A 23,281-nucleotide genomic window follows, 5' to 3' on the forward strand; every position below is an offset into this window, starting at 1 on the left:
AGTTTATATTTCTAATTGTTCCAACAGTATCAAATGGCTTATATCAGCTCTTTTGTGCTCTCTTTTTGCAGCTATGTTCCACCCAAAGTACATCAATTTCCATTTCCTTCCAAAAAAAAAATTGTTATTGTTCTGTCTGCAAGTTTTTATATTACTTGCAGTTATTTTACAACACTTTAGTGGATGAAAAAATTGAACTAATTGTTTGATGTCCAAAAATATTATAATACAAGGTATTTATTGGAATAAAGAAAATTATTTTTGTAATAATAGATTATAAAAATTTATCAAAAATAAAAGGCAAGGTGTATTAGACAGACTTTGAAAAAGTTACGCGTGTAAAGTGATTTTCGTTCGCAAAACATATGTTATGGGGATTTGGTCTATAGTTCAAGGGGTAAATTATGTATTTTGCCAAAATAAAACTAACATACAAAACTAATACTCTAGAAGTAATACAAGACTATTCCAAAGAAGTAAACATTACTAGGAATTGGGGGCTTTGCCCAATCTTCCGGATAGCCAGTTCAGTATGGCATTGTACAGTTTTACAACTTGGTAATAAATATCTTTATTTACCAAAAAACAATATTTTTTATTCAATAATTTATAATAAAGGTAAAATGAATTAGGCATACAATACTGATATGTAAAAGATCCAAATTGATTAACTTTATAGTTTAAAATGAAGTATTAACAAACAACGCGATTAGCTTGGTGCAAATTTAGTGTGATATTGTTGGAAGTATTAGTTCTTTACAATGATATTGAAGACGTATTTCCTAATCATTTACAGTATCTTAATAAATTTATAAAAATTAAGCAAAAAACCTTAAATTTTACAGAAGAATTGCGAGGAAAAGAAGGTTTTAATTGGGATCTGAGAGCATTGATGGATCTACAAAAATAAAAAAAACAAACGACAAGAACATTAAACTCTATGCTTCAACTTTAGGAAAAAGATATTTTTATTAAAAAAAAAAAAAAAAAAAGAGTAAGGTTTGGGTAGAATTATTGTACAAAAAGAGAGGATACATGTAATTAAAATAAAATTATTTAATAATAAAAAGGTAAGACAAAAGAAAAAAATAAGGTAACAATGTGACCATACCAAATCGATCATTACATAATCACTTTTCGTCGTTACATAACGACAGATCTAACGATATGATATTATAAATTTAAGTAATAATCAAAATAAACATTGTATTTGAAGTAACAATACGATACTAACACAATAAGCAACAATCATGCAAACAAGCTGTTAATGTTGGACCTTACTGACAATTTATTATATAATCCCTTATGACTTTAGTATCCTTTGAAGATGAACTCGGTCTAACTCTAGCACACACATCTTCACGGCTTCAATATTTAGGTAATAGTGTTATTGGGCCCATGCGTGACATGGGCTATCCCTTACTAGTACTATTATAAATACCATTTATTCAGGGGAGAAATTCGAAAATAGCCATAGTTACAAGTGGTCATTTAAAATAGCAACAGTTTCAAAAGTAATCAAAATTTAGTCACTAAATCTGAATGAAAACACTGTTCAAAATCCGAAAAATACTCCAGCATAATATACTTGAGTTCCAGCATTAGTATACTGGAACTCCAGCATATTATATTGAGTTCCAGCATAAGTATACTAAAACTCCAGTATATTATAATGGAGTTCCAGCATAAGTATACTGGAACTCCAGCATAATATACTGGAGTTCCAGTATAATATACCGGTCCAGTATAATATGCTGGAAGTTCATACACATGTGCTCCAATCTAGGGCTGTGCATTTGGATCGGATATCCGAAATCCGATCCGATCCACTCTATTTCGGATTTCGGATTTCAAATTTCGGATTTTCGGATTGGTATGATTTTAATCCGATCCGATCCGATATCGAAATTATATGTACCTATATAAATACACACTAAAATTTTAGGGTTATGCTTATTCATTTTTCACACACACCCTCACTCACTTAGATTTTTCCGCCTCTCTTGCACCTCTCTTCTCTTCAGTGAAGACTAAAAGAGTCTCAATGACTCAAACTTCCGATTTTACTTTGATTTTATGTCTCTTTCTTCCGCCTCTCTTCTCTTCTCTTCTGTCTTTTATGTCTATTTCATGTTCTATTCTTCAACTTTTGATTTTATTTTGATTTTTTTGTTTGTTTTGGTAGATGGAAGATGAGATAGAGACACCGAATGAACTTTAAATTGTTGAAATTTTTTGTGACAATCCGATCCGACAATCCGAAAAATTATCCGATCCAAAGTTTAAAATCCGATCCAATCCAATGTTAATTCGGATCAGATTCGGATTGCCCTTTTCAGAATCCGAAATCCGAAATTCGAATCTGAAATAGGCTAAATCAGATCCAATTCGATCCGTGCACAGTCCTACTCCAATCTCCAATATATTATGCTGGAACTTTTCGCGTGTTGGAGTTCCAGCATAATATGCTGGAAGTTCATACACAGGTGCATTGATCTCCAATATGCCATGTTGGACCGGTCCCCGTTGCAGCAAAATAGTGGCTATTTTTCAATGATTTTGCAAACGCTGGCTATTTTTCAATGACCAGTCCGAAAACTGACTAGCCGTGCTATTTTAACTTTATTCAGCAAGAAAGATAACTGTGAATTTAATATACATTTTTATAATTTCTCGCCTATTTCTTATATAATTAGACTTTTACTATGGTATTGGTAAATATATTGAAAATTATGCCCCAATGCTCAAATTAATGTCCCTATAGTACAGTTTTTTAGTCAAAATTAATAAAAGATAGTATCATATTATCATTTTTCAATTCAAACAAAATGCAAGAAGAAACGTCTCATTTCAGAAACACACTTTCTTATACATTACAGTAATGAATCAGACTAATTTTAAGCGTATGGACATTTTTGCCAACTTCTGGAGTATTTTCTCATAATACACAAGTACTAATCTGGAAATGGGTGTGTTGAGCAAGCTTTTCTAGTTGAAACCACAAGGGCCAATTGATACAATTGCATGCAAGATAGCAACTTGTTTAATCATCACACAAAGATCCTTTGATCTTTGATAATTGTTCATCACATTTCTTTGTTGTACTTAATCAAGGCTGCTAACCAAATCTGGCATGTGGGGAACAGTGACATAGAGCACTGGAACTCAATAGTGCTGTGATTGGTTATAAGAGGTGACATATCAATAATCAACAAAAGTACAAGAGAAATAGGTACCAGAAGCAGTCTTAATCCTTCAAAATACTCCAACATCGGCTAGGATAAAGTATGTCCAAAACAATTTAGAACCATTTTCACTACTTGCTCAAAGAGTAAAAGGTGATGATCATATTTTGTTAATCATCAAATAGTGAATATGGTCCTAAACTGTATCAGATATACTTGATCATCTTTGATCAGACTACAATAATATTGCACATTTGACAGTCAACAATCGCAACTCCAAATAATAAACAATCACAATTTCTTCAACTCTAACAAATAAAAGGAAATTAGATGGAACTAAAAACGCAAAAAATGTAGTGCTTTTATTTGACTCCAAACATGTTTGGTACAAGTGAAGAAGCTGATGACAGCACTTAACTATATGAGTTTTTCAGACCCTACATCCACATTTAAAGAGCAAGGGTATAGTGAAACTCATTTTTTCAGCATATTAAGAAATCAGCAAGAAAGAAAATCCCATTTTGAAAAAACTAAAAAAATTATAGCTTCAGAAAAATCCAATATGATCATTTGTAATGTTGTTTCGCCAAGAGGTTCCCCCTGCAAAAGCAGGGACTTGGATCCACTACACCTCATATAAAATAGATTATATCATCATCAGCAACTAGACAATAAGCCTTAGAGCAACAGTATAATTCTTAGTTGTCCCGGCTTCAAGCCCTTACTAAGGGCCTGCATGAACGCAAGATGCTTTGTGCATCACTGCCAAACTCTGCCAAGGTTTAAGCAATAAAAAACAATACTTTTACTAGCTATAATGCTATTATATTACTTTAGTCACCTATTGAACAATAATGTTTTATAAGGAAAAATGAGGAAGATTAAAGAGGCCTCAGAAATTAAGGTAAATTTAAAATCAAAGGAGCCGTGAAGCTCCTCATATGGTACGGACAATTACCATACATCACTGGCCTCTTATTAACAAAACATCAATCGTTCATTAATTAATAAACAATACTCCATTAATTATCACACTTAAAAACATTTTTCTCAACCTTTAATATTCAAGAAAATCATAAAATTGTTACATTTATCCAAATTCAACCACTTGTACAATTAAGACAGGTCAACTATTTGTATACATAGCTAAACATAACAATAAATAAAACATTTTATACGTAAATAATTATACTTAAAGCACATAAATTAAGACAAAACTATGTGAAAAACGTAATTTTCTTAATGAAATTGAGGCTCAGAGAAATAAACAGCTCTATCAATCACGGAATTTCAGAAGCAGAACTGGCTTTAAAGCTGTATTTATATATCATCACTGCCAAAAACCAAATAAGCTGAATAATTTTTGTTTTGTCAAAAACTCACTTAATAGTAAGAAAAAATTAGAAAACATAGGCTCATATTAAGAAATTCAACCATTATTTTATCGTATACTTCATAGATTGCTCTCAGAAGCGCGGATAAATTTTTAAATCATAGCCAACATTAAAAAAATCCCAAATTAGAAAAACAAATATTTACAATATAGCAGTGGACTTAGGAGTAAAACAGTAAGAAAAATGCAATAAACCCCACGTTGACACTGCTATTTTAATTTCAGCCTCGTTGACTAGCTTAGTTTTTTCACAGAGTAAGAAGAAAATAAGCTAAAGGTGATATGAGGCATTTTTTGGTTAAATTAAAAAAAAGAAATTAACATAGAAATAGTGTAAAGAGGATTTAATGTAGCCGTTGATTTTGACACAGATAAAGCCAAGGGTAAAGAAGGTACAAAAGGGCTAAACTGCAACACTAGCGGCGGTAGATATAGCACGAGCTTTGGGGCTGCTAACTTCATGTAAAAATTGCTCAGACGAGCCCGGGAGGCTACGTGCAGACTTACAATTTACTTAGCTGAAATGAAAAGAGAAAAATAAGTGCACAGATAAAGGTAAATGACCTCAGATCAATAATTTGAAAGTTCATATCGTGATTTTGAACAGGTGCATTTGCTCGGTTGAGCGTCAGAGAGGCTCGGGTGTGATTCCGATGATTATTACAGACGCCATTGGAGGAAGAGGAGAAGAGGCAGGGTATTATAACAAGGAGAGCTGTGGCTTAGTTTTATAGAAGACAGGAGGGGGTCAGTGAAACCCTAATTGCGCCGTTCTGGATCTGTGAAGCTAATGGGCTCTTCTATTCCACAATTAAAATGTAGGAATATGAATTCATATATTGATTATTAAGAGAAATATATATTTTTTGTATATAGGTTTATTATATATATGTATAAAAATTTATACATTTTTATATAAGAAATACAATTAGTTTCTGTCGACCTACTAGTTTTGTATTTTGCCCATTAAGTAATTTTATTGTCTACTCTAAATATTGAAATTTTAGATTGTGCTAGTTATTTTTTCCAACCACGGAGTTTTAAGTTTGTGTGGAAATGACACCAGGTAGCCACTTTTAAGCATGTTATTTAAAATATATCTATAATTTACAATGTATTTAAAGATTAGTCAATTTCGCTCAAACTTTAGGACATCGTGTCCTAAAGTTCGAAAATTGTGTCCAGAAATTCGAATCTTATGTCCTGAGTTTTAAATTAGTAGTTCATAAATTTAGGACACTTAGTCCTGAATTTTAAATTAGCAGCTCAAAACTTCAGAACATTAAGTCCTGAATTTCTAAATTCAGAATACTTAGTTCTGAAGTTTGAGTGAATTGACTAATTTTTAAATACATTGTAAATTATGAATATATTTTAAATAACAGATTTAAAAGTAGTTATTGCTGCACTTTGCCTTGTGTTTGTGCAATCCTATTAAATCTATTCTTGACATGGTAAAAGTGGTTTATATTCGTGCTTATTCACTAATTTTTCAATATGTGAACCTTCATTTAAAAGGAAAAAGGTCAAATTTTTCGTTGAACTAAGAGAAATGATCTACACTTGCCCTTAAACTTTGCGAAATTGTTCAAAATTGATCACTATTTCTTTCGACCAATATATTTCATCCCTCTAAATCGATCACCATTATAACGATTAATATTTTCCACTTTTAAAAACATCACGTGAAGATCATTGTTACTCCACGCCTGCTTCTAACTCCCACGACACTCCAAAAAAGAACAACAATAATTTTCATACAAAAATCATTCATTCAAATAAACACTGTCATACTTTTAATCTTTATCACTTTTTTAATTACTATTTTTTTTTGGAATCCCAGAAAAATTTGCAGCTGCTACAGTCTCTGCCCTTTGGATGAGCACTCTGTGCGTAATGGGTAAACCCCCACTATGTAGTAACCTGCAAACCACACAGGGGATGTAAACCGCACTAGGCAAGTCCCGTACAACAGACTCAGACCCAGAAAAGCATAGAGTTAGTTTCGAACCGGCGTCATCCGTGTGGATATCGCACTCCAAACCCAACTGGGTCGTCCCTTCGGGACTCTTAATTACTATTTTACCTCCACGAAAAGACCACATTTCTGTTGCAAATGATTTAGGAGTTGATTTCTTTGTGCCTGAGTTTATTTTAGCACTAGGAGGTCGATGTGGAGCTCTGACATCGCTATTGGCGATCTAAGAAAGATTAGTGATGGAATTGTATTGATGAAGTTCCGATATAATTGAGGATTAGATTTGGTCGTACAATTGTAGTTTGAGCTCCATTTGGACTTATTTAAAGTCTGAGGGTGGTTTCTTTAAGCTTGGGGATAGAAATAAGTGTTGAAGAAAATAGTGGTGTCCTCTCGAAATAGTGATCATCTTCAAAATTTAGGGGCAAATCTGCATCATTTCGCATAGTTCAATGACAAATTTGATTTTTTTCCTTTATAATAGAGGACCACGTTTTGGAAAGCTTCTACCATTAACCAATATAAACAATCTAGCCCATTTTGGTAACGACAAGATAAATGTGACGCAACTATTAATAATGGGGAAATCTGCTATTTCACAAAGTTAAATTACTTTGACACCTTTCCCAACTAAAAGTTATATTCTGAACACGATTTAATTAAAATTTGAAAGACAACTTACATTGTTTACTGAATGACTTCAATTAGATGTATTGATTTTTTTTAATCACGATTTACGTTGCTGTAAAATAGGTTAGTTGCAGTGTAACAAAAATTTAGTCATCTGACAAGTTTCAATCAAATTCACAATTTTATGTTTTTTACCACGCCACTCTTGCAAAATCGCACACATATCTGAAATAGCCAATATCATTGAGTGTCTTGCCTCTTCTACATTGTAGTTGCATGTATAAAAGGAAACAGAAAGAACCAATAAAAACTGCAACTACAGTGGATTTTAGAACATAATTTGAAAGAAAAATAAGCTCCGTAAAAGATAAGTTGTACAAAAGAACTGGACAGGCAAAAAAGAGAAAGAAGCAGCAATTTTGCCAAATGAAAAAACATGTTGCCACTGTAGAAACTAACAACTAAGAATGCTCTATCAGCGCGGACAAGGGGCAGACTTGTTGCATATCAAACAATCATCCAAGTCAAATGCCGATAACCAGCCCATTTTGCAGCAAGTCGAACGCCAATGGCCAATGCAGCACATATCAGAGGCAACGGGACCTTCCTAACTGCACCGGTAGTTTCACCTTCACTTTTATTCAAAGGCATCGTAGAATGTTGCATAACGGCCAAAGCAGCATAAGAAACCATTACTACCATTCTAATCCAAGGCTCTCCCACAGCAGCTAATACAGCTGCAGCAGGCAATGCGGAAGACACATAGTCTCTTTTTCTAATAAATCGAGCAAAGACAAACAAGCCCACAAGTAGAAACCAAAAGAACAGCTCAGAGATATAACCTCTCACAGCAGCGAATCCCATTATTCCAGCTGCAGTAAGAAGGTACGGTTGGCTGTTCACAGAATCTGGAACAGCCGCTTCAGCAATGGCAAGTACACAAGATGCCAAAATTATGATTGTTGTCAGCTCTTGAAGTGGTGCATATGCAACTACACCAGAGTAGAAAGCTCGAATGGAGTAAATTGTTGATTCAATAAATCTAATTACAGCTGTGATCTGATCCCCTATGAAGTAGTATATAAAGAACAATGCAAGTTTCGGGATGTAACCAAGAAATCGGAAGATAGCACCCACAGCTTTTTTCCAATTAGACAGTTCCCACAAGACAGTTCTCCAGGCATATAGCAGAAAGGCCAATGCTGCATATCGACAACTTACAGAGTTAGTTTAATACTCTATCTATATCTATTGAACACTTCTTCATAAATAGAGGGCAGGCCACACAAGAAAAGTGCAGAACGAGGAGGCGATCCATTACTTAATGAGAACTGTAAGGAACACAAATGATCAACAACTATATGATGCTTTTACAACAGATACATGTCCTGGCAAGTTGCCCGCCAAAACTACACAGTATCTTGGGCTGCTTTTAACTAATATGAAAAAGCCAAGCTTACAACGCAAAAAGACAAACATAGAAGAGACAAACTAATCCTTCTTATTTACCTACCATGTAATCCAGACAAAGATATAACAGTAAACCAACATAGAAGAATTCTGAGGAATTCTTCAAAATTTCTAGGAATTCATTGGAGTAAGAGAACAGTGACCTTGTTACCACCTAAGCAAGGCTCGATAAAGTAGTTGCACTACCACTAACATCACTCAACAACTCAGTAGCAGTTATACTCCTTTTTTTCCAAGCAGCAGCTATACTATCAACTACGCAAATCTCCGTCCTAGACTGGGGCACTCAGCTAAACTAATGACCAAGAATAGAAAATTGACTGATTCTATCAAGTTATACCACTCAATCATTATGTATACTCAGATGATATTTTAGGTGTATTATTGACCTATCCCATGGCTTAAGATTGAAATTTCTAGATCTCAAACTTAAGAATATGCCGGTACTGCATAAGTCATAATCTATCTATGGAAATAGATTGCCTGAATGAATACATTTGTTGTGTGGGTCTTTTCTTTAATGTTTTTTTTTTTGGGGTGGGGTTGGGGGGTTGGGGGGGGGTGTAGGGGTTGAAGAGTTGCATAATGTGTATTAAGGTAAATTTCAACAGTCATCAAATACACATAGAAGTTAATCATACTGGTAGCACCCTACATCGTCAATTCACAGGGATTATCAAAGAAACAATGATCACAATTAACAGTACTGTTGCACAAAGCAGACAATCCTGTAGTATAGTAAAAGAGGAGAACCTTAGAAGACTAGAACAAAAGAAACTAGTACAAAATTAAAGGTAACCAAGGCACCTATAATGGAGTGTAAATAGTGAAAAAAGATCCTGAAGGAAAATAATAATGACAAAGCAGAGCAAGGCAATGAGATTGTATCATGCGATTGACTTTGTTTAAGGTTGACTGTTGCAACCACTTTTGACTAATGTATTTGTTAACTTGCAAGAAGAGATTGAATCTCCATGAATGGAGATGAGAAAACCCTAGGTTCTAGTCGGTGTTAGAGAGAAACTAAGAAACTATCGGGTAAATAGAAAGAGAGGAAAAATGATGTATATCTTCAATAGACTTCAATCAAGTCTATTAGTATGTACATCGTAGTCCAATAATCAATAATATCCGAACATGGGCCGGTTCCCAGTATAAGAGAAAGGAAAAGAGGCCCAACTATACAAAGGCCCAATAGAACAGAAATAAAAACTATCCTGGGTTTATGTCCAATAATTTCTTTAGCCTATCACCCCCCACCCCCCCAAGCTGGAGGGTGAGTGCACACCCAGCTTGCACAAGAGCTTATGATGGGGAACACCTGTCAAAGCTTTGGTCAGAACATCAGCAAGTTGATCAGCAGAAGATACATGTTCAAGAACAATAAGCCCAGAAGAAAGCACATCTCTCACATAGTGACAGTCCACCTCAATGTGTTTGGTTCTCTCATGAAAAACAGGATTTCTAGCAATGTGGAGGGCAGCCTGACTATCACAAAAAATAGGGACAGGAGCAGTAATAGACAGCCCCATGTCAGCCAACAGCCTTGTAAGCCAAACCACCTCAGTAACAACCTTCCTTAAAGCTCTATATTCTGCTTCAGCAGAAGAAAAAGAGACAGTAGGTTGTTTCTTAGATTTCGAGGAAATAGGTGAATCATCAATAATCACATAATACCTAGTCACAGATCTTCTGGAAATGGCGCAAGCAGCCCAGTCAGAATCTGCATAAGCCTTTAAGGAGAAATCAGGGGCAACACTCAGCAGAATGCCTTGGGTAGGATTATTGAGGAGGTATTTGAGAACATGTAAACCAGCCAGCATATGAGGAACTCTAGGAGACACAAGAAATTGACTGAGATGTTACATTGAATAAGGTATGTTGAAGGAAATTCAGTTTGCCAATTAATCTTCTATAGACAGTAGGATCAGGAAGAGCTTCCCCTGAGTCAACAGATAATTTGACATGAGGATCAAGGGGTGTGAGAGCAGGTCTGACCTCTGAAAAATGGAATTCAGAGAGGAGCTCCTTTGTGTACTTCTGCTGGTTGATAAGAAACCCTTGTTCCACCTTAGAAATCTCAAGGCCCAAAAAATAATGGACACTCCCAAGGTCTTTGATCTTGAATTGATGATCAAGGAAGGACTTCAGGCTTAGCATTCCAGCATCATCATTGCCATCCAAAAGAAGATCATCCACATAAACAGCAAGAAGGACAATAGAAGTTGGAGTCACTTTAGTAAAAAGAGAGGAGTCATTCTTACTAGGAGAGTAGCCTTTTGAAACAAGAGACTCTGAAAGCTTTGCAAACCATTGCCTAGAAGCTTGTTTTAGCCCATAAAGTGATTTCTTCAATTTACAAACTAAAGGAACATCAAAAGAGGTGGATGCAACAGACAGACCTAAAGGGATCTTCATGTAAACTTCTTCATTAAGATCACCATGGAGAAAGGCATTGTTGACATCCATTTGGTGTACATTCCAATTGTGTTTAATAGCAAGGGTAAGGAGGCATTTGATTGTTGTGATCTTAACAACAAGGCTGAAAGTTTCAAAATAATCAATGCCCTCCTTTTGAGAATCACCCCTAATTACTAATCTAGCCTTATACCTTTCAATGGAACCATCAAACTTTTGTTTGATTTTGTACACCCATTTACAAGGGATTGCCTTTTTCCCAGGTGGAAGAGGCACAATGTCCCATGTGGAGTTAGCATTAAGGCCTGAAATTCCTTTTCCATGGCTTCCTGCCAGGCAGGATGTGGTGCAGCTTGCTGATAGTATCGAGGTTCAGAGGGTAAAAAGGCAGGGAGTTGAACAGAAGAACAAATATAGTCCTTGAGATAGGTTGGAGCATGGGAAACCCTGGTGGACTTCCTAAGGGGGAGAGGTTGTGCAGTAGGAATGAGTGGAGGAGAGGAAGGATGAGAAGAAGACTGATTTAAGGAGTGAGGTGATGACTGACTGAGGAGGTGAGAGGACTGAATGGGAGAAGGAGGAGGAGCAAAAGAGGGAGGAGAACAAGAAGAAGCCTAAGAGTCCACAAAAGGATCAGAAATGGCAGGGAAGCCAGAAGGAGGTGAGGATGAGTGGTAAGGGAAAATGTGTTCATGGAAAACCACATCCCTAGAGTAGAAAATGGAATGATTGGCTAGATCCAATAGCTTGTAACCTTTTTTTCCTAAAGGGTACCCCAGAAAAAGAGAAGGGGAGGCTCTTGGCTGAAGTTTATCTCTTTTGACCTTTGGTATAGTTGCAAAACATAGAGAGCCAAAGGTTCTTAGATGAGTATAAGTGGGTGGATGGCCATGTAGTTTGTGATAAGGGGAGAGATTTTGGAGGACAGTGGAAGGAAACCTATTAATGAGATAGGTAGCTGTGAGCACACAGTCACCCCAATACTTAATTGGAAGCTTGGATTGAAATAGTAATGCTTTAGAAGTTTCCAGAAGATGCTTATGCTTTCTCTCAACCACACCATTTTGTTGAGGAATATGGGGAATGGTAGTTTGGTGGAGAATGCCAAACTCAGCAAAGAAGGAAGAAGCCTTGGCACTAGAGCCAAGTTCAAAGGCATTGTCTGACCTAATAGTTTGTACATGGAGGTTAAAGTGAGTTTTGACCATTAAAACAAAGGCCTTAATGAGATCAAAGCATTGCTTTTACAAGGAAGTAAGTGTGTCCAAGTTACCGTTGAAAAGTCATCCACAATGGTTAGAAAATATTTGAAACCATTATATGTTCTAGTATGATAAGGACCCTATAGATCAATGTGTACTAATTGAAAAGGTTTAGTGGATTTAATAGAACTATCCAAAAAAGGGAGTCTCTATTGTCTGGCTAAAAGACATACAGGACAAATAAAGGATTGTTTAGAAGACAACTTATCAGATAAGAAGTCAATAGATTTCATTCTATGAAAGGGCATATGTCCTAGTCTTTGATGCCAGAAAAGATCAGTTTTATTAATAGGGCAATCAGGATTACAAGTAGAAATGCAAGCACTATAATTACACAAAGTAACTGATGCCTTATTTAAAATGTTATTTACAACTCATGTAGACTCTGGTAAACTGACTGATCTTTTATTTGTGATGCTATGTACAGATGATGTAAGTGCTGGTAGAGTAGCTGCAGAATCAATGACATAAAGTTCATTTGCTGCTCTACCAATTTCCAATGGCCTCCTCAGAGAAGGGCCCTGTAAATGACAGAAAATTTGGTGAAGAAAGCTGTGCAAGTAAGTTGATCAACTAGTTGAGGCACAAAGATTAAATTGAATTCAAAGAAAGGGACTAAGAGGACTTTTGATAAAATCAAATCATCACATAGTTGTAATGAACCAGTGTAATGAACTTTGACCTTATAACCATTTGGAAGTGTGACAAGATAAGGAAAAAGCAAAATTTGGATGTTGTGTAACAAGCGTTTATTAGGTGTCATGTAGTTGGTTGCACCTGAGTATAGAATACAGGTGTTGATTTTTAGTTGTGATGCACAACACAAAGCAAGAGATTAAACAGCAAGACTACAGACCACACCTGCACAAGCAGCCATTGCAGTAGTGTTGCCAGTTGAATCTTGAGAAGGGGAGATGTGAGACTGTTGAAATAAGCTCATGAGATACTCGGTACTGTTCTTTGCTGAACCCATGAACATGATTGTTGGTGATATTTTCAGAAAACTGTTGATCCTCTGATGCAGAAGTGTCAACTTGAGCACAAGCAACAGACTTTCTGCCCTTTGTGAACTTGAAATCACTTGGGAACCCATGAAGTTTGTAGCATTTGTCAACAGAATGCCCAGTCTTTTTATAGTATTTGCACACAATAGTTGTCCTTTTGATGTCAAAATTGACTTTCTGAGGAAAGGATTTAGGACCATTAGTGAACTGAACAGGGGCAGATGTAGATTTCACAGAAAAGGAAGCTGACTCCGAGAGAAATAAACCACCAGATGGTTGAATTTCTCTTTGACTCTCATCATGAAGAAGAATGGAGTAAGCTTTACCCAGAGTTGAAACAAGATACATCATAAGGATATTGCTTCTAGCATTTGAGTAGGTCTCATTCAACCCTGTGAGGAAATGAATAAGTTTCTGACCATCACTGCATTGTGGCTCAGCCCCACAAGTGCACGCTGGACCAAATGCAGCAGTCTTCAACTCATCCCAGAGTTTCCTAAGCCTAGTGTAGTAACTAGCAATATTGGAAGAACCCTGAGATACCCCTGCAATTTCCCTTTGTATTTGATAATACCTACTAGCACTAGATTGTCCATACCTTTCTTCTATATCCCTCCATAGGTCCCTAGCAGTATCACAGTGTAAAACATTGCCTGCGATGTCTTTGGATAAGGAATTGCTTAGCCAAGCAAAGACCATGTCATTACATCTTACCCAGTAATCATAAAGAGGAGAAGTAGGTGAGGGTTGTGGAATTCTACCACTGATCAACTCAGCTTTATTCTTAGCAGACAAGGCAATTAGAACATTTTTTCTCCATGAAGTATATCCCGTCCCTGAAAAGGGAACTGACACTAACAGAACACCAGGATTATCTGATGGATGAACATAGAGAGGATGAGAAGAGTCAATAAGCGTAGGAGGAGACTGAAGGACAGGAGAGGAAGTGCTCGATTCTGTACCCATGGTTTGAAACAACAATTAAGGGCAAAATTTGGGACTTAACACTACAACACGTATAGAACAGGTTACAGAGAAAATTTCAGCTAAAATCAATTACACAAACAGTAGTTTCACAAATCGTTCAATTAGATCACAAAACCCATTTAGCAAGGGATGAACAGATAGTACCGTATCTCCTTCACAATACTCGAAGGAGTAGAGCCTTGTTGACTTAGAACAAGGAAATGCTGAAATTATCCTCAATTGACGCCGGAAAAAGCCCAAATTCCCCGAAAAATCGCAAACCATATCCCATCGAATACAACGAAAAAACTCAAAATTGAGAAAACTGAACTGATAGGATGAACCGGCTCATCGAGTACGTCAGGAATCGTCGCTCTGATACCATGTTAACTTGCAAGAAGAGATTGAATCTCCATGAATGGAGATGAGAAAACCCTAGGTTCTAGTCGGTGTTAGAGAGAAACTAAGAAACCATCGGGTAAATAGAAAGAGAGGAAAAATGATGTATATCTTCAATAGACTTCAATCAAGTCTATTAGTATGTACAGTGTAGTCCAATAATCAATAATATCCGGACACGGGCCGGTTCCCAGTATAAGAGAAAGGAAAAGAGGCCCAACTATACAAAGGCCCAATAGAACAGAAATGAAAACTATCCTGGGTTTATGTCCAATAATTTCTTTAGTCTATCAGTATTTTGTAATTATGTAAAGTTCATTTCCTCCTTCTGGTGCTTTTCTAATAAAATCTTATTTACTAAACAGAAACAAAAGAGAGGCTAATAGAAAAATCCACAATTCAGGCTTAAGAGGACTTGAAATGTCTATAATTTCCATTTTTTATGGGAGTTAACCACAACCAAAAGTAGTTCTTAAGTTACCATTAATAAGCCATAGGACTGCTACTAGGAAATAACAACATTTAATATTATAAAGATTGCAATATTTTTGCTTCATTCAAATAAGAGCAGTGTTCGCTCAGATTTTGTCCATTCCAGAGAATGATCTCTACCCTCATCTCAATATTCTCTCTATGAATTCTCCAATTATCACAACTAGGAAATAATATAAGTTGAAACATCAAACATTCAAATTAAGTGAAACAGAGAAACAAAAGCTGACTTCTCTTCTTTTTGTAAGAGCAATCCAATTCAACTAGGCTTACTTGGGGTTGACTATACGAATAATTTTTTTTTGTTCTGCTTTATTTGGGAGCCAATTTCATTCTAAAAAATACTAAGTAAAACAGAAAAATCAATCAACTATGCTTGCTCACGGTCGACTATATGAATCATGTATATCCATTCTGCTTTATTTGGGGCCAATTTTATTCCAAAATAAAGAATACTAGTCTCTTCGTCCAATTTTATGTATGATGTTTGACTAAGCACAATTTTTAAGAAAGAACCAAATGCTTTGAAAACAAGCCAAAGATACTCGTGTCCCAATTGATTATGAGAAGTTTAAAGTTAAACTATTTCTAAATATAGAAAGATATTATTCTTTAAGTAAGACTAAAAAGGAAAAAGTATCACATAAATTGAGACAAAGGGACTATATAATAGACTTTTCTATAACAACCATCCTCTGTAACAGTTCACTTTAATAACCAAGTTTGCTTTGGAACCAATGTGTTATGTTATGTTATAGTATATGTTATATGTAACAACAGTTCATTATAGCAGCCAAAAAATATTGGAACAAACGAGGTTGCTATAAATAGGTTTGATTGTATATAATAAACCTCTCTATAAAAGTCACCCTCCATAATAGTTCACTATAACAACCAAGTTTGCTTTGGAACCAATTTGTCATGTTATGTTATAGTATTCTCTATAAAAGCAGTTCACTAGAGCAGTGAAAAAATATCGGAACAACAAAGTTGCATAGAGAGGTTTGATTGTATATAATAGACATCTCTATAACAGTCATCCTCTATAATAGTTAACTATAACAACCAAGTTTGCTTTGGAACCAATTTGTCATGTTATGTTATAGTATATGTTTTCTATAACAACAGTTCACAAAAAATATCGGAATAAATTAGACTGTTATAAAGAGTTTTGATTGTACATACCTATGAACCAAGGCCATCTAACAGGATTATCAGGAGCTTCTTTGGTCAAATACCTGAATCTATCTGGCATTGTGCTCTCTCCACGAGCCTCGTTTTCAGCTTTCTCAACACTTTTTCCATTCTCAGCTTTCACAATAAACCCATTTTCCTTAATTAACGAAAATCCAAAATTACTACCAAAAATCCCAGAATATCTTTTTTGGGTCAATTCAAGCTCGTAAGGTTTAATTCTGGTTATAGATAAGGGAAAAGCTATATTCTGATTACGAGGGCAAGCATTTAAAGGAAAATGTGAGGAGGAGATTTTATGGGGTTTATTGAGAGATGAGATTGAAGATGAGAGAGCTGAGAGTGTAATCGACATTGTTTTTGGAGGTCAGAGAGGTTAAGGTTTGGAGTTTTTAGACTTCTGCCATTGCTGGAAAATTAGTTACTCACAAGAGTGGGGGTTTGGGGTTTTGCAAAACTCGGTAACCCGATTGAGCCCGACCCGCAATCAATTCATACAAACTATTTTTTCCCGGGTCATATCTGTAACTGACTTATTTTATAAGGCGTCAATGTTGGAATTAATATTTCCAAGATTATTTAACAGTATTCACTTGAAAATTTTAGGACAACATTGATAATTAGAAATTATAAATGAAAACATAATCAATGGAAGTAGTTTAATGAATCTTATACATAATCTAAATAGATCTTAGACAAATCTAATCTATATATATATATTTGTATCTATATATTGATCAACTCATAGATTTTCTTCTATATTAGCTAGAAATATGGAGGTAAAAAATTTAGCTAGAAATATGGAGGTAAAAAATTAATTAAAAAAATTATAATAGAAAAAAAATAAAAATATAAAGATACGTAAATTGAGATAACCTATGAATATTTATATTTTGGAGTAAGTTAAAATATAAATAAAACTAAAATTTGCTTAAAATATTAAAGATTTATTGAGTTTAAAAATTTAATAAATTCAAGCAGCAAAATAAGATCTTATGAAAGTATACAAATTATTTATAAGGTAAGAAAAAAACTAAAGAATCAGTAAAAAAATATTTTAATAACAATAATAATGAAGTCATATTAATATTGATAAATCGAGAAAACAATTATCTTATACGTAAATATTACTATAACATTTAGATATAGTGTGTTCAAACAATTAAGAAAAATACTTTTGTATGATTAATATTTGAATTGAGTACAGTTAATTTAAGTTTGAAAGCATAACATAAATTTTTGAAAATGCGGTCCAATCTAGAAAATAGAATGATAAAAAAATATTTGAATTTGAGATGAGAAAGTTATTTAAGAATATACCAAATTTCAAGAATAAATATTTATATTTATTAAGGACTATTAAAGGATAATAAGCAAGACATTAATTTAATTATTAAGCTAATAAAAACTTATATGATAGTATAATAATATTAATTAATAAATAATACAATAACTATAAGAAAAGAACAACAAAAAAAAAAGAATTTGCATAAAAATGATGTGATAAATAAGACATATTTGACTTTCAGTCTTTCAGATAAAAGCAAAGTGATAGTAAGAATTTTGTTAAAATAATATTATCTAATGTGCTCAAACAAGACAGATCACAACATGACATGTTTAGTTTTCTTTAATATTGACAGCAAAATGAAATGCAAGTACTACAATTAAGGATTATGCTAATATATATATATATATATAAAATAGGTTGTCCACTACGAGATTTGAACAATAATTTCATATCCTTCTTCATAATTAATATCTAATGTTATATAATTTTTATCTCAGAGGTTTATATTTTAAGGTTATTCGCACATAATTCAAACAACCTACATCACAATTTGATATGATTTTTGTCTGCGCATTGCGCGGGTACTAATACTAGTTATATTACTAATATATAGAAGAGCGAGAGAAGTAGCTGAAGGTCGTCATGTCTGCTTGCTGCTAAAGGGTATTTAGGCATTTTCACATACCTTCTATTTCCCGCTGCGCTTACACGTGCGCTGAACTTTGCTGAGTAAGTTGCATATGAGATGAGAATGCATCTACAGATACATATCGATGTTTTCTACGAAATTTCATCGGATTTTACTCCCAGCATCTCTCTTCCTCTGTATCTTCTATGGAATTTTCTCCGTGAGCTTTTGCTGGATTTCTCAGTAACAACACGAGAATTTCTCCATCGTTCTTCTTTACTCACTGGTATTTGATTAAAATTGGTCGGTGTTTAAATTAGGGATATCTGTTCCACCTCACAGACTGAAACACTTCTGAAATCTTCGATTTTCTATCTCTGTCAGTGTAATTTCCTTACCAAAGAACTCAGCTTTTCTGATCTTTAATAACAACTTGTTTTGCATATCCATAAGTGCAATTTCTTTATCTTTTTTGCTGATTGTGCTATTGCTTTCGATGTTTTTGAATTCGAATTCTACTGAAAAATTCAAAGTTTTCTAGGGCCAAAAACTGAAATGGAATATCAATATTTTGTTTTTGGTTTTTTTTTATAGGCTGTATCATTGTGAAGAAACGATGTTTATAGCAAGAAAAAGCTACCTGTAGCTTAAACCCCAAAGTTAACTCCTTCTCACTGTAAGACCTTCTTTGCCACCTCATTTGTATTCTTTATGATTATTTTTAGTTGAATATTGTATTTTGCTCTGTTAATCAAAATTTGATTTTCTTAATGGATATTATGCGTAGTAGGGTTGTCTTCATGTTGATTTTTGTTTGACCTAAACCTGTGGTGCTGCTGTTGTTTACTCTCTTTGTCCTGTAAGTGTTTGATAAAATTCTTCTTTCAACTTTATTGTGTTTTTTCCTGTTCAAAGCTTCAACTACACTTAAATTCTGTGCTAATGTCCTTATGACAATGGTGAAACGGCTACTTGAGATTGTATTTAATTGTCTTTAATACACTGCATGAGTGAAAATAATATATAGGCTTCAATTATGGAACCAATTACAATAGAAACAAATAAAGATGCGGACACACGCACGCACGCAAAAGAAGAAAAATTGAAACTGACTGCTGTCACACCTCCTTTTTCCCCTACACCCCGCAGGGGGGCGTAAAAGGGAGTTTTTTCAATTAAGGGACAATCTAAACGGGATTTTATTTAAAGATTCAGAGTCGCCACTTGGGAGATTTATGGTGTCCCAAGTTACCGGTTGAATCCCGAATCGAGGAAAATATTGACTCTGTATTACAGTCCGCGAACCAGAAATCCGAGTAAGGAATTCTGTTAACCCGGGAGATGGTGTTAGGTATTCCCGAGTTCCGTGGTTCTAGCACGGTCGCTCAACTGTCATATTCGGCTTATTTATATGATTTTTTATACATGTTGAATCTATGTGCAAATTTTAACTGTGTACCGCTCTTATTATTATTATTTTTTACCGAGAATTGCAACATCGTGAAAATACATCTCGAACCACGTCACATCAATGCACCCGTGGTTATTGACACATTTCAACTCTGTTGAGATTTGGATTTGGGTCACATAAATGTGCACCCGAGTTTAAGAAGATAACATTATTAAATACGCGCCTAAAGCGACTAGCGTATCATTATTTTGGGTAGGGCCGTAGAATCTTGCTAAACGGTCCATCCCGAAGTCTAAGTAATTTTACCAACATGTATAGAGGGTCCCGCAGCTTGTGTATTTTTGTTTGTCGAGCCTCGTCTCATTCATTATTTTTAAAAGGAATTTGCAACATTGTGGAAATGCATCTCGAACCACGTCACAATCAATGTACCCGTGATTAGCGACACATTTCGACTTCGTTGAGATTTGGTTTTGGGTCACATAAATGTGCACCCGAGTTTAAGAGAGTAAATTATTTAAAGTGCGCCGGAAGTGACTTGCACGTTGTTATCTTTTGGGGAAGGCCGTGAGATTGGCTAAACGGCCCGTCCCTAAGTCTAAGTATTTTAAAACAAATATTTATTGAGGGCCCCGCAATTCTGTATTTTTTATTTGGCGAGACTCATCTCATTTTTTATTCAAGGATATCCTAAAGCGACTATGATTTTCTATTTATTGGTCTCTAAGAATAAAGAAAAATCCTAATCAATTAGCATTAAAAGTTCGGGCTTCAAATTCAAGTCCGGGTCCAAACAAAAGGAAACAACTTCTAGTTTGAACCCGCTACCTAACTTAAGATCCGCCGCCTGTCGTTGTAAATATTACCAAACCAGCTACCATTTCGATCCAGTTCAACTTTAGCTTCATTATATGAATTGGATTATTGGAGTTAACTATGTGGAATATAAAGCCATTTTGAGCTCTTTTTACGATTTGTTGAAAAATGCATCAATGCTTAAAACTGACATCAAGCTAACATGAATCACTAACATTCGAGAACTAACATTAGTTACTAACATTATTTACATTGCTATTTAAAATGATGTTATTTACTCAAGTGAACTCGCGATTTCAGAATTAGACCTATTAAACCAACATGCTGATTTTCATAAACTATTTGAACCTGTTTTGCGACATAAACTATTTGAAACTGTTTCACGACTACTGAACAAAAGAATTAAATACAGTATATTTCATAACTAGTAATCACCAACTAAGATTAATTACAATTGATATTCCATGTTTGTAGATTAATTACAATTGATATTCCAACAACTCTTTACTTCCTTTCCTTTAAATTTGAGAGCTGTAGAACATGTACCTGGATAACGGAAATACAAGAAGACGAAGGAGCATTCAGCAACAGTAATAACACAGCAACACAGTGACAGAACAACCCAGTGACAGATTAAAAAGGAAGGAACCAGCAGAGTTCCAGCAACACCTAATGAAAACAGTAGCCAATAACCAATACAAACTCAGGAAGAACCAATTGAAACCCTTTTCAGTTTCTTAACTCTCCAAACATTGAACCTTTTAGGATTAAAAACCAGCCTCCTTTTTTTTTTACTCTCAAATTACTGAACTTTTAAATGTTAAAATCCAGCCTAAACTCTCTGGAAAAAAAAAGACTGAAAGAGAACTGATTTTTCCTTCCAAAAACCAACCCCCTTTTCTGTCTTGAAATGACCCTATTTATAACCCAAAACAGGTATGGGCAACATATTTTAATCAATCCTTTTTAAGCTTTTCATACCATTATGTTTTGTTCCCCACACTTGCATGTCTTGTTCCCCACTAGTAAATGTCTTGTCCCCCACTATATTAAACAAATGTATTAGTTCCCACTACCACATGTCTTGTCCCCCACTATGTATTAAATAATGTATTATTTTAATATTATTAGTGCTTAGTGGACAGAGCACTCAAATTAAAAATTTTAAATCCCGAAATACCCTTGAAACTATTGAAATTACCATTCTACCCCATCAGCTATATCCAATCCTCCTAAATTAATTAACCAAACTACAACAGCTATAACCAATCTTAAGTGAGAAATCCTGACAATTGACTAATTAAAACACATGAAACTAACTCCCAATCAACAACATCAGGACAATTCAACAAGGCCAGATTCATATCAGAAACAAACTTAACAAAACAAACAAGTATATCCAAATCACTAAACACAATCATCAATTGAACTCAAAATAGTAGGAAAAACGTATACACATATAATTTCAACGAATATACAGTAGGATACTTCATGCGCAGATTTTATCAAAATGAACCCACATTAAAAACGAAACCACAAATAGGTCCGTGAATAGCATAGATTCGAGGTAAGAGATATGACCTTTACTACTGCACTTTCTTGCTCTGTTACACACAGTGAAAACGAAATTCCAAAGAGAAAGCAAACAAAAAAAAATCCGTGAACAAGCTATGGCTGACCTTTATGCTAATGATTCGACGTCGAACAATGATGAACTTCCGATGAAACACAGCTTCGTTCACGACACTGTTTCGACGCTTGATTAACAGACACGGACTCAAACGGAACCTCGACGCACTGTTTTGACGTACGACTGAGCCCGACCTCGGATGGCTGGTCTCGTTTCGGACTGGAGGGTGGTTATGGAAAAGGGCTGGGGACTCTGCTGGGGTCGTTGGCGTGACAGTGGAGCTGGAGTAGCAGTGGCTTAGAGATGTTATTGCTCGCTACTGCTCGATGGAGAGGCAACAATGAGTGTCGAGGGAGAAGGAGAAGGGGGCAGCCATGAGGGGTGGTCGTTTGGACAAAGACGAAGAAGAAGGCAACCATAGGGGGTGGTCGTTCTGACGAAGATGAAGAAAGAAGCAGCCATGAGGGTGGTCGTTTGGAGCTGGAGGGGTCGCTTGAGGTAGATGGTGGTGAAGGGGAAGGAGGGCAGCCATGGGGTGTGGTCGTTTGGACGAAGACGTAGAAGAAGGCAGCCATAGGGGGTGGTCGTTCGGACGAAGATGAAGAAGGAAGCAGCCATGGGGGTGGTCGTTTGGAGCTGGAGGGGTCGCTTGGGGTAGATGGTGGTGAGGGGGAAGGAGGGCAGCCATGAGGGGTGGTTGTTCGAAGAAGAAGAAGAAGAAAGAAGAGGGGGCGGGTGTTTAGGGTTTTTTTGGTTATGGGTTTAGAAAAATGAAAATGAAAATGGGGAAAGGGGGGTTGGTTGTTTGGGCTATGGGGCAGACCGGGTCGGGGATGGGGTATGGGTTGGGTATCCGGGTTTCAATTTCAAAGGGGAAGAAAAATTATTTGGACTTTAAATTGATTTGGCCCAAATATGACTTAATACTCTTTTATTTTGCCTTTCTTTTCTTAGACTAATAAAACTAAAAATTCCAAAAATCCTAAATTAGCTTATAGGACCAGATTAATTTACAAAAGTACTACTAACTTTTTAATAACAATTAACACACATAATCAAATAAAATCACATAACTTGAACATGAAATGCAAAAAATACATTATTTTGTGATTTT

At 35.3% G+C, this 23,281-nt stretch overlaps 2 protein-coding genes, 1 long non-coding RNA gene and 6 other non-coding genes across 32 annotated transcripts in view; 1 reads left to right on the forward strand and 8 right to left on the reverse strand.

The window, feature by feature from the left end:
* Window positions 1–2,829: 2,829 nt before the first annotated feature.
* On the reverse strand, window positions 2,830–5,389 carry LOC107806953 (uncharacterized). Its single transcript, XR_001652801.2, has 2 exons — window positions 5,143–5,389; window positions 2,830–3,174 (listed from the first exon to the last, which is right to left on the reverse strand). It is a non-coding gene; the product is annotated as an uncharacterized LOC107806953 (long non-coding RNA).
* Window positions 3,535–3,640, reverse strand: LOC142165335 (small nucleolar RNA snoR97). The gene has a single exon (XR_012696156.1). It is a non-coding gene; the product is annotated as a small nucleolar RNA snoR97 (small nucleolar RNA).
* On the reverse strand, window positions 3,730–3,847 carry LOC142165289 (small nucleolar RNA Z278). The gene has a single exon (XR_012696143.1). It is a non-coding gene; the product is annotated as a small nucleolar RNA Z278 (small nucleolar RNA).
* Window positions 4,073–4,158, reverse strand: LOC142165371 (small nucleolar RNA snoR117). The gene has a single exon (XR_012696166.1). It is a non-coding gene; the product is annotated as a small nucleolar RNA snoR117 (small nucleolar RNA).
* Window positions 4,434–4,527, reverse strand: LOC142165279 (small nucleolar RNA Z223). Its single transcript, XR_012696139.1, has one exon. It is a non-coding gene; the product is annotated as a small nucleolar RNA Z223 (small nucleolar RNA).
* LOC142165351 (small nucleolar RNA U36a) lies at window positions 4,597–4,685 on the reverse strand. Its single transcript, XR_012696160.1, has one exon. It is a non-coding gene; the product is annotated as a small nucleolar RNA U36a (small nucleolar RNA).
* Window positions 4,924–5,079, reverse strand: LOC142165373 (small nucleolar RNA snoR134). The gene has a single exon (XR_012696167.1). It is a non-coding gene; the product is annotated as a small nucleolar RNA snoR134 (small nucleolar RNA).
* Window positions 5,390–7,408: 2,019 nt separating the features above from the next.
* Window positions 7,409–16,879, reverse strand: LOC107806872 (uncharacterized). The gene is made up of 2 exons (XM_016631170.2): window positions 16,383–16,879; window positions 7,409–8,388 (listed from the first exon to the last, which is right to left on the reverse strand). Exons 1-2 carry the CDS (start codon window positions 16,744–16,746, stop codon window positions 7,694–7,696), a joined length of 1,059 nt encoding a protein of 352 aa, XP_016486656.2. The 5' UTR covers window positions 16,747–16,879; the 3' UTR covers window positions 7,409–7,693.
* A 1,544-nt stretch (window positions 16,880–18,423) lies between these two features.
* Window positions 18,424–23,281, forward strand: part of LOC107802802 (uncharacterized) — a 29,930-nt gene continuing 25,072 nt past the window's right edge. For 5 of the 24 annotated variants that reach the window (XR_012711106.1, XM_075256345.1, XM_075256403.1 and 2 more), the window contains exons 1-2: window positions 18,424–18,695; window positions 18,905–18,986. The gene's annotated coding sequence lies outside the window, so the exon portion shown is untranslated. Of the gene's footprint in view, window positions 18,696–18,904; window positions 18,987–19,097; window positions 19,170–23,281 lie in introns of all 24 variants that reach the window. The other 19 variants (XM_075256351.1, XM_075256352.1, XM_075256399.1 and 16 more) reach the window with 8 other exon arrangements.

The sequence above is a fragment of the Nicotiana tabacum genome, chromosome 1, assembly GCF_000715075.1.
Source record: "Nicotiana tabacum cultivar K326 chromosome 1, ASM71507v2, whole genome shotgun sequence".
Classification (NCBI taxonomy): Eukaryota; Viridiplantae; Streptophyta; class Magnoliopsida; order Solanales; family Solanaceae; genus Nicotiana; species Nicotiana tabacum.

Excerpts from the sequence above, each read along its gene's own strand:
- LOC107806872 (XM_016631170.2), bottom strand. The coding sequence starts at position 16,746 with ATGTCGATTACACTCTCAGCTCTCTCATCTTCAATCTCATCTCTCAAT. Across the intron at positions 8,389-16,382 it reads TAGATGGCCTTGGTTCATAG|CATTGGCCTTTCTGCTATAT; the intron begins GTATGTACAATC and ends GTCGATATGCAG.